Genomic DNA, 11,418 nt, shown 5'->3' on the forward strand with positions numbered 1-11,418 from the left:
CCCTGCTTAAAGTCACCAATGACCTTTTAATGTCTGCTGATGAAGGCATGTGCTCAGTCCTGGTACTCCTGGACCTTAGTGCTGCTTTTGACACCATTGATCACAACATCATGTTAGACAGACTGAGGCACTGGGTGGGGATCTCTGGTACTGCCCTTGAATGGTTTTCATCCTACCTGTCAAATAGGAAGTTTTGTGTGTCTGTAAACAACTATGTCTCTTCGTTCTATCCAGTTAAATATGGTGTGCCTCAGGGGTCGGTCTTAGGACCCATTTTGTTTTCCTTGTATCTGCTTCCCCTTGGACATATTATCCATAAACATGGCATTTCTTTTCATATTTATGCTGATGACACACAAATATACTTGCCCGTCAGATCCACAGACCCTGGAATGCTGATTTCACTTAACGACTGCCTTTGTGAAGTAAAAAAATGGATGTCAAATAATTTCCTCCAGCTGAACTCAGACAAAACAGAAATCCTGGTCATCGGGTCCCAGCAGATGGCAAATCAAATACTGCCATCTGCTGGTTCCCTAGTAAATCACATTAAGCCTGTGGCAAAGAACCTTGGTGTTTGGTTTGATAGTAATTTAAATTTCGAGCAGCACACCACAAAGCTTGTTCAATCATGTTTTTATCAACTTAGAAATCTAGCTAAAATTCGATCTATGTTAACTTTTAAGGACACCGAGACCATTTTACACGCCTTCATCTCATCACGCCTGGATTATTGCAACAGCCTTTTCACCTGTTTAACCCAAAAGTCTATTGATCGACTCCAGACTGTCCAGAACTCAGCTGCCAGGCTTTTAACCAGAACAAAGAAATATGACCACATTACTCCTATTTTAGCTTCATTACACTGGCTCCCAGTATGTTTTAGAATTGACTTCTATTGAAATTCTATTGATCACTTTTAAAGCTCTTCATGGCCTCTCACCTTGTTATATTTCTGACCTTTTAGTCCCATACACACCAGCACGTACCTTGAGATCCTCGGGCAGAGGTCTGTTGTCTGTTTCAGAGTCTTGACTGAAAACTAAAGGGGACAAAGCGTTTGCTGTCATGGCCCCGAGGCTCTGGAACAGCCTGCCCGAGGAAATCAGGTCAGCTGAGTCAGTGAACTCTTTTAAGTCCCTTCTTAAAACATACTTTTATAGGAGAGCATTTCCCGATCTTATTTGACTTTATTTTATCCCTTTTTATTTTATTGTATTTTACTAATTTTATATTTATCTTAAACGTGTATTTTAGTCTTTTCAATGTTTTCATGCTTTTATCTTGTATTGTTTTTGTATTATTGTCTCTTGGGTATTTTATTATTGTCTTTACACTTGTTAAAGCACTTTGTAACTTGTTTTTGAAAAGTGCTCTACAAATAAAGATTATTATTATTATTATAAGGCACGTGCTGCAGTGTGTGTGCGTGCCCGGCGTTTGACCCGCATTCATAAACCTATGGACGTTTATTTTCATTTCCCTTAGGAAATTCAGGGTGCGAATTACGGGGGAGCCAGCTCCCCCTAATAAGACATCAGCTCCCCTAAAAGCATGATTTGTGATATTTTGGGGGGTCTCTAAAATATTGACAGCATGCTTTATTGACATTAATCTTATCATGGATCATGCGGAGCGTCAGACTTCATCTCGCCAGAGGAAACAATCACTGACCGACCGCAGCAGGCCAGTCGCTCCGCGATTTCCTGTTCCTGGTCCGCCCCACTCCCTCTCTGGTGCTGACAGGTCGTGAACGGTTCCTGATCGTTGGCTGGATGAATATTACGCATGATCCATGCACTACTGCAACTGGTGGCTCTCCGCAGTGCCACGCAACTTTCTACATTCTTCCCAGAGGTGTGTCAAGCAAGCCAGAGACTTTTGAATGTCCCTCACAACTTCAAAGTAAAAGCTTTCAGTAAACTCAACATAAAGTATTGGTGCAATAAACATTCTCGCGCTTTTATTTTGCAGCCACAGTCACTTAAGAGGAAGTGATTGTGTGAGTAACTGTATCTGTCATGACTGATATCTATTTCAGCACCAGCCGCTATCAATTTTTTTATTTTTTATTTTTTATTTTTCTGCCATCAAAGCAATCTAGCCGCGGGACAGATATTATTGCCGGTGGGCCGGTTCTGGCCCACGGGCCGCCTATTGCCAACCACTGATCTATACCGTGAAATCCTGTCACTGCAGTATTATGTCGTAATTCCTGCTCTGACATTTTTCATGCAGCATTAGTAGAAGGACGCATCTCTTTCTGAAACTGAAGGATTTCTTCTGGCGGGAGCATCTGTCAAAGCTGGCATTACCTTATGGCGTTAAGGGCAGTGGTATGTTACATTATCCAGTGTTCTTTCTTTTCATTCTGCTCAACATATCTCACATTTTGGTATTACTGGTTGCATTATGTGTATGTTTTTACAAGAGATTTATGATTATACTGTCATAAAGTCAATGTTCTTTGATTAAACAGTAACAAACCGTTGTGGACCTTTACTATGTTATCATATTCAGGAAATTAGCTTTATAGCATGTGGTATATTTGGCTCTTAATACAGTTAAAACTCCACACAGCAGTCTTTTATGTTTGCACATCTGTATTAAAAGTTTTCAAAGAATCACACCTTTTCAATTTCTCTTTTTCTCCCCCATCCCACCTCCACCCCCTAGAGCTGCTGCTAATGAAAGTTCTTGCTGTAACTTCAAATTATCAGGTGCCAGCCAACATTGAAAAGTAAGTGCGAGTACATTTTAGCCAACCTGGAACATGATACTAAAACGCAACCTATTATTCCTGGAACCCAAGTTTTCATTTCCCCCAGAAGTAATTGTGAAATACTGTAAATTCAGGAATGTCAATAAATATCTAATACTTTATTTACTTTAATGCATCTTTAGTTCTACATGACTTGATTACTTACGCTTTAGCTTTATGCTAATTTATTATTATAGTTACATAACTGTTCCTCATAATAGTCAAGAATGCACCTTCGGGTGCTATTGCTCTAGTAATGAAAAAGTTGTCATTTATGTCTCTAGAGAGGGTGGAATTTTGTTTTCTAACTGTACAGAACTTGACAGCACTCCTATCAGGGAATGTGGGAGGAGTGGATAACACATTTGAACCTGTGTGTGTGTGTGTGTGTGTGTGTGTGTGTGTGTGTGTGGTGTTTTTCTCCACAGCCTTGAATGCAGAACCTGCGTAGTAATAGGCAATGGCTTTGCCATTAAAAACAGCTCCTTGGGAAGCATCATTAACAAATATGACGTGGTCATTCGGTAAGCACAAAGGAAAACACCTTATGAAAGTATTGTTATCAGTAAAATCACATTCAGTTATTATAATTATTACTGTTGACTATGTGACATGTTGTACATCAAGAAGTGGAATGAATTCTGGTAAACATGACTTTTTGCAAAATTGCTTTTTGATTCCACTCGAGGCTATGCATTTGTAGGAGGCAACTGTACTATATTTTCATATCTTACAAACTACGCTCCATCAACAATAATAATCCAAATTTTTAACCCGAAGACTCTTCATAACCACCTTCTTATTTCAAGATTGTCACGGCAGACAAATTAGGAACAGATGGATCCTTTCTAAATGACCTTTAAAAAGAGAATGTGGTGATTTTCCCCGCCACTGAAAGCAGGATATAAATTCACTTGGCTGTAGACTAATGATGGACATTATCCGACTGTGTGACCGTCTGACCCTGACATAGAGCCGTCCTCTAAGCAATTAGTAAACCTTTGGGTCAAGTAAAGTTTTTTTAAAGAGAAAAGAAAGCATTTTGTTGACTCAGGGTCAAAGGCACTCTCCATTTACTTTACAGCGTTGGAATGAACACGTGCATTCTGAGTTTTTATAAGCCTCTTTCAAACAGCCAGAATTTGGCCTGGCCACAATGCATTTTTCTCCCCCCCCATCAGCCCACCCCCCTCCTCTTCCTCATACATCTCCCTCCCTTCTCAGAAGCTAATCATTCCCTGGCCAAGTAGAGTTAGGTTAAAAACATTCAGAATTCAGTGCATTCCTGAGACTTTGACGTCATCAGGGTTTTTCTGTCACAGACACACCGTTAGCCTTACGTTTCCAAAATGCAAATTAATCACTTAACCAAACAAGCTCTCAGTCTGTGCTACTGTGTTAGGTTATTTGGGTGAAGGAATGAGTTATGATGTTGTTTTTAGAAGATGTGTCAAGAATGTGTTGAAGGTAATATAAAAAACAAAGCTCCTTGATTTTGGCATGAATTGTTTAAAATACTTAATAAAACAATGATGAAAATGCTTGTTCCTGAATGTAATATCCCGTCCCCGCCTCAGGTTGAATGATGCCCCAGTGAGAGGCTATGAGGAGGATGTGGGGAACAAGACCACCATGAGGTTCTTCTACCCCGAGTCGGCCTCTTACAACCCCGGACTGCACAACGAGCCCGGCACGCTAATGGTCCTGGTGCCTTTTAAGCTACAAGATCTACGGTGGCTCAAAGAGATCCTCTATAATGAGAAGAGGGTACAGGATATGTGTGAGAATGCACTCTCTCACACACACACTCTCATCTCACTCTCTTACTTTATTTCTCTCTGTTCCTGCCTCACAGAAACACACTCCATTTAGCTTCTTTTTCAGCCATTGCCAGCAATCCATACCAGAAACAAATACTTAAAAGGTTCGACTTCAGTAATGCCAGCACCCTTCAGAGTTAAATGTAGTTTCCATTGCAGACATCCTTCACTCTGTTGCCCTCGGCACCTCCGGCCTCCTACTGCTAATAGTTGCAGGGTCATTACCTGCTAATTTACACATCAGTTCAGTTGCCTCCAGACATAAAGGAGTCGTATGTTCAACTGCATCTCTGTTTACGTAAATGAACTCAGTGTACCAGCCAGAATTAGCAATCTTGTTTCTGTTCTTTTGTTCCTTTCAATTTCATAACATCCTGTGTCTTATCTTTCTCTGTTAATGTGTGCATTACAGGTCAGGAAAGGCTTTTGGAAGCCCCCTCCCCAAATCTGGTTGGGTGACGTCAGTAAAATCCGAGTGCTGGACCCGCACTTTCTGCAACAGACTGCAGACAGACTGCTCCAGATCCCTCTGTACCCCAAGAGTAAACAGGTGAGATGTCACTTCTGTTAGTGATCACAATTTTAGACCCAGAAGTTTTGGTTCAGGGCCACACCAAATTGTGGCATTGTCAACTGCATTTCTCACTAGAACCTTCTCTATTGTTTGTTCCCTTTCTCCTATACCTCCCTGTTTTTTCACTTTTTGCCCTTCACTACTTCCCACATGAATGTTAACAAGTTCTGGATGGAGCATCCACTGATTAGCCACAGCTCCTCGAGTGATATGTCTTGAGCGCTGTTATAAACAGTTTACTGGAAGAGGCATTTCTCTTGAAATGTAGCTGGGTCAATAGCCATTTTGTGGATCCAATTACTGCACAACATGATGAATATTGGCTTCCGCTTGGCATTCTGGCAACCCATTACAAGATAAGCTCCTCATGTCTTCTAGGCTGCGCTGTAAATCCCTGAGAAATAATTGGTTTTTGAAGTAAAGCCAAAATATTGTATAAATTTCAACCAGATGCTCTGTTTTTAGAAAAAAGGACAGATCCCAGTGTTCCCTCTCTGCCAAGCTGATTATAGCTGTTTTCTCAGCAAAATATCCAGATTTTGTGACCGTCGCTGTTTTTAAAAAAATGATTTTGAGGTGTAGTTGATCTTTGTTGTGCATGTTTTATGACAAGCAGTTATTGTGCAATGAGAAAACAGAAAACATGACCTTTATTTGCAGTTTACAATCCATTTGTTTGTTTCACAAATTGGACCATAACCCCATCTTTGGCAGAGGTGATTGGATTTTGAAACACCCTTTGATTTGGCTTGGGCTATAACTCATGTCGAATAAAGCTTTTATTGGCCCGTTGCATCCCATCTGCCATGTGGAGCTTGTGTGTTTGGTGGGGATCGTCTCTGACATGGGCACGAGCCCAATTTTGTTTTGCGTGGGCTGTTACCCTTTCGGATTGCAGTAAAAACACAACTGGCTGGTGCATGAGAAGAGTGAGCAGTGGGAAGGCAGCAGCCCTACAGGCGATCAACAGGCTCATCTGACAGGAGCTCTGCACCATCTGCACAAACTGCATGGAGAGGGCCAGGGGGAGATGATGGCGGCAGGAGGAGGAGAAAGGGAGAACTAGGGCCTGTTAGGCCCCCAGACAGTTACACTTTGCTTGCTTTACCGATATTAAAACATCGGAAAGTGAATTGGCTTGATTCAGGGATGCAAAAATATAGCTTGATTTAAAGACCCTCACCACACACACAGACACTACGCTCACACAGACTTATGTTGAGCTCTTGTAGGTCTGGCTTGCAGTGGTGACAGTATGCAGCTCCCATCACCCCCCTCTCACGCATCAGCACAGCTACCCTCACACATGCAACCATTTCTCTCTCCCATTTCCTTCCTTAGTTTTTTTGCAAGCAGGCACAGATAGCGCTCGTGTTCCACCCCCCAAACACAGCCTTGTTTTGAGCTCTTGTAGGTCCGGCTTGCAGTGGTGACAGTATCACCCCCCTCTCACCAAGGCTCCATGGGCCCGTGTCCAAACTATGCGCTGGGCCGTTGCAGGGCTCGGGTGTTTGCCCATGTGCTGGCGCCGCATGAGGCTAATACACACAGACTGTCAGCTGTGTCCCATTGCGGGGTGCTCTTTAGTTTCTGAATTAAAGAAAAAAAGCTGCTCATGCTCACTGCAATAGCAAACTGATCTGCTGTAATATTATAGAGGAAGGAAAGTATGTATAATCTTTCACCGCATCCACGCACAATCTTTAGCTGCAAGCGGAAACAGCTTACCATGGCTCTATTCAAAGGTTACATACTCTACCGAGTGACTTTGAGGTTGTTAGGCAACTTGTGGAAGTCACTGCTTCCGGCCAAGAAATAATTCCACACCCTGTAAAACCAACATTGCGATATTTGTATCCATCGAACAAATGAAATTATGTGTTAATTAGTGAGCTTAAGAAGTGCTTACAGGATCATTTTGTTACCTTTTGACAGAGCCAGGCTAGCAGTTTCCCCCTATTTGCAGCCTTTATGCTAAGCTAAGCTGACTGGCTGATGGCTGTAGCGTCATTAAACAACCAGATATGAGAGTGATATTAATCTTCTCATCTAACTCTCAGCAAGAAAGCAAGTGTATTTTCCACAATATCGAACTATTTCTTTAAAGAGAAAACAGAAAATTGCTTTGCAGAGTCTGCTGCTCTGTTATATGGGAACAGACAAGATCAATGGCCACTTTTTTGCAGCTAGGGCTTTCCAGGAATAGTATCTAAAAAAAATTTTAAAGATTAAAACGTAAATAATTCACAGTATGTACACAGTTTTATTTGAATTTGTAGTCTGTTGACAAATGTCTTTCAGTTTTAGTAAAAGTCAATAGTTAAGCGTAGTTAGGCAATCAGTAAACCTTTACTAGAAGAAATGTGAGAAAGTCCCGACAGGGCTCTCACAGAGGAAACTTGATGATAACATGGAAAGGTGTAGAAGAAAGACATAAAAAGGCTGTTGGGTAAGTGTGCAGCATTTTGGAGAGGAATGGAAAAAGAAAGTTTTTTCTATCTCGCGGCCATGTGGAAGTGATTGTTCTTCTTGCCTCCGTGAACATGTGTAATCATCGACAGAGTCAAATGGGAAACGGCAAACAACTCGGGGAAATCTCAGTGCGTAGTGAGAGCCCACCAGGGACAACAGAACAAACATGTCTCAACTCATTGAATCTTACATTAGGTTCATTTCTTAAAAGATGTCAGTGAATGTGTGATTGTGTTTGTGACATAAAGTAAACTTTCAGGGGCACGGCGATGAATACTTTAAAACTAGTTCTGTTCAATTTATTTGGTTTTGATAAGTATCCTGACTGCAGCTTTTTGACACAATTATGTTGTATAAATTGTTGGAAGGCCTGTAAAAAGTACATTCAAGAACATTGACAGTAGAGAGATGACAGGAAACAAGATTATTTTGCTGTTCATAATTTTTTATTTATTCATTAATATGATTTTTTAGTGTCCATGTTTTTGTTTCTGAGGAGCAACTCAGAAATTAGGCGGCACATCTCAAGAGTTAGTTTAAATAAAAAGAGTGTAGACAAAAGGTTTTCAATAAGGACACTAAGGTAGAGAAAACCCCTCCAGAGTGTTATTTTTCTCTGGTATCCAAGTAAATTCTGATATTTTTTTATCTTTGACCAAAACAGTGTCACTTGTGCTTGGTTCTGTGCCAATTTTGCACAAAAACGTATGAGGTTGGCCTCAAATTGTCACTAGTTACTGGCATTCAGAAAAGGCCTGTGTTGAGTAAACAGCTGGAAAGTATCCAGTTTGCTGAGTGAGATGTGCTAATGTGCAGAAACTCTTCTGTCAAGCAACCAAGACCCTTAGGGTACAGGTAGTGCTGTCTAAAGTGCACACAAACGTGTTGACTATATATTTTACGTAACGTTAGTTACCCTGTCTCTGAAAAAAGCTGCAGTGCATTACATTTAGATAATGAGAAAACCTGGTAGAGTGCATTCCATGAAGCGACCCTTTGCTGCATGCCATCCCTTCTCTCTCCCCTGCCTTTCCTGTCTCTCTTCACTATCCCTGTCATAAAACAGAAATGGCAATCTTTGTTTGAGGTAAATATTTGAAAACTTTGAATAGGGCTACCTGGCAAGTTTGATATCACTATTGCAGACTTCAGAATGTTCCTTTCAAAATGTTGAGATTGTTTTGTTTTGAAAGAAGCTCACATGACACCACATGTTTTACATTACACAACATTCATTTGGCAGATTATTTTTTCTCAACGCGACCTATAAAATGGATTCAGCCTTTGTAGGAACAAGAGCTAGATGTTCAGCATGTTGTAAGTTTTGTTAGATTGTCACAACAATTAATGCTGATAGTCACTGGATAGTATTCTGCACTTGGAAAAGGCTTGTGTGCATGAACTGCAAGTTAAGGTCAAAGGTTGCAGTTTCTGTTGCCCTCTATTGCCATCTAGTGATGAAATGAGAGACTGCAGTAAAGCAGAAAGCAACTTAGCTTTCACTACACAACAAAATTTGCATTTTTTTAAACATAAATGCGCACTTCATAACCACTTCTATTTGTCTAGCTAAGGTCAAAGGTAGCAAAGCATGTAGATTTTAGCCCACCATTTATTTAGCATCACCAATGACAAACATTTTATTTCAAGAGCTGCTTCATTTTAATATGCTGAAAAATGCTCCAAACGAGAAGAGTTTTTACATGATTCTGAAAAACAACAAAAATTTTTTTGGTGCTACCACTATGTGTCACATATTGTGTGAAATGTTAACATCCTACATAGGGGCTTTAAATTTTGTCAGGAGACATGATAATTGTGTCATTAAGTTTTGTTTGTCATTGAAGCCAGTGCATCCTACCACGGGCATCCTCGCTGTGTTTGTTGCTCTCAACTACTGTGATGTGGTCCATATTGCTGGTTTTGGATACCCCACCTCAAACAGCCAAAAGCAACCTATCCATTACTACGGCTATGACACCATAAAATCAATGAAGGTGGGTAGCAGTTATGTACAGTACTTCAAATGGAATCTGTGTTAGAATACTCTGAATACTGATGCTCGTCTTTCTCTCTGTTGCAGAATTCCTACCATGACATCAAACATGAAGCCGAAGCCTTAAGAAGACTGGAGGATTCAGGAGCCATTTTGTACCTGCATCCACATTTATGATGCGCACATTTCCAGTTCAATTTAATCCAGTAAATGATTGTACGCCAAATCTTATTTGAATTTGGTCTGGATCATCCGATCCAGATCAGATCTTAATGTGCCTTCTGCAGTGACACACAGGATACAAGACATGTCGCTGGTGCATTAAGTCATCATTTGGTGACATGGATGCTCTGAAGAATGTGGATCTCCCTGGCACCTTGAATTTTGTTAAAGTGACAGACATAAAAAGTGATTTAACAGCTTTTTTAAAAACAGCCTATTTTCTATTTGTCATGTAGTAAACTTGAACAATGTTGCTCAGCATTTTTCATAATGTTTAAAGGTGTGTAACTTTTATGGGTTTTGAATCATGACTTTCAAATTTAGTTCCGTTACTCATGTGGCGACCGAGTTGTCTGTTTGTGATAATCCAGCGAACAAATTTCATCTGATTTTGGATAATGCCAATGTGTTGATGTTGCTTTTAGGGCCATCTGATAGTGTGGGCTTACAACTGTCACACCATAGGAATCAAGCATTTCAGATCTATAGCTCACTTTTGTTTTTGTCCAGAGATTACATGCATATCATTGAGCTGTAAAACTAATTGATCAGCCTTGATAATTTCCTTCTGTAAACACTCATCAAATTTTGAGATTCATTTTTATGCTTTACAAGTGTGAATATTATTACTGAACTAAAAATCTCTTTTACGGTGTAGAGGTTTGTTGGAATCAATGGGTATTTTTTGTGAACTTCAGTGTAATTTTGTGTTCAAAGGAACATGAATTAATTCCATACCTGATCAACGCAGTTAGCTGGATGAATTTCACTTTACTTTTAGATTTCTTGGACTATAAGTACTACTTGTATTTTATTCAATCTCACATCAGTTGTTTTTTAATTTATTTAATCTTTTTTGTGGTATTGGTGCTGCTGGACATTTTTTATTGTACAGAATGAAATACATTTTTAATTAAGAGGAATTTTATTTGATTCTCATTTAACATTATGTTCACATGCATTATCAAACAGGCTCATGTATCTACTGTATGGAAATCACTATATGACCTGAGTGAACCTGCATTGAGCTATTTTTTGGCATTCATTTTATCTCTCTCCACCACTAGATGGAGCCTCATAGTATATATTAAGTATGCAACTGCACTGCACATGCTGCAGTCATGCAGCAGCCCATCTTTAAGTGCCTGGGGTAATCGTAACTGCACTAGCACGTGTTAGGGAACTCATGTACAGTATGAACATCTGGAAGACCAGAAAATTACACAATGCTAATAATTGAGATTGACTAACCTGACTACCTTTGCTGCTGGTGACAGATGTGGCTTCTACTCTCTGTATGCACGGCATGGAGTTGTGCCTTTGGCATTAATAAACTAGGCTTATTCATGTGTTGGCACATCAGCTGTGACAGGGTCCAGTTCATCAACTGAGATCAGACATTTGTTGTACTTAAATCATATGTACATCCCTACAGTAAATGTTGTAATACTACTACAACAATTAATAGTAGGCTATTGCTACTAATAATATTATTTTCCATAATATGGCACATTCCAGTATTGTGCTGTGAATATTTTTTTATTAAGGTAACATTTCAAGTGATGCATACTTG

At 40.0% G+C, this 11,418-nt stretch overlaps 1 protein-coding gene across 2 annotated transcripts in view; it reads left to right on the forward strand.

Moving 5' to 3' along the window:
* Positions 1–11,202, forward strand: part of st3gal4 (ST3 beta-galactoside alpha-2,3-sialyltransferase 4) — a 41,346-nt gene extending 30,144 nt beyond the window's left edge. The window contains exons 6-12 of one of the 2 annotated variants that reach the window (XM_046073946.1): positions 2,245–2,336; positions 2,677–2,740; positions 3,190–3,285; positions 4,339–4,528; positions 4,994–5,131; positions 9,475–9,624; positions 9,711–11,202. In XM_046073946.1, the coding sequence (XP_045929902.1) occupies positions 2,245–2,336; positions 2,677–2,740; positions 3,190–3,285; positions 4,339–4,528; positions 4,994–5,131; positions 9,475–9,624; positions 9,711–9,800 (820 nt within the window). In that variant the 3' untranslated portion in view covers positions 9,801–11,202. Of the gene's footprint in view, positions 1–2,238; positions 2,337–2,676; positions 2,741–3,189; positions 3,286–4,338; positions 4,529–4,993; positions 5,132–9,474; positions 9,625–9,710 lie in introns of both variants that reach the window. The other variant, XM_046073945.1, reaches the window with a different exon arrangement.
* Positions 11,203–11,418: the final 216 nt, after the last annotated feature.

Source organism: Micropterus dolomieu, linkage group LG17 (genome assembly GCF_021292245.1).
Source record: "Micropterus dolomieu isolate WLL.071019.BEF.003 ecotype Adirondacks linkage group LG17, ASM2129224v1, whole genome shotgun sequence".
Lineage (NCBI taxonomy): Eukaryota > Metazoa > Chordata > Actinopteri > Centrarchiformes > Centrarchidae > Micropterus > Micropterus dolomieu.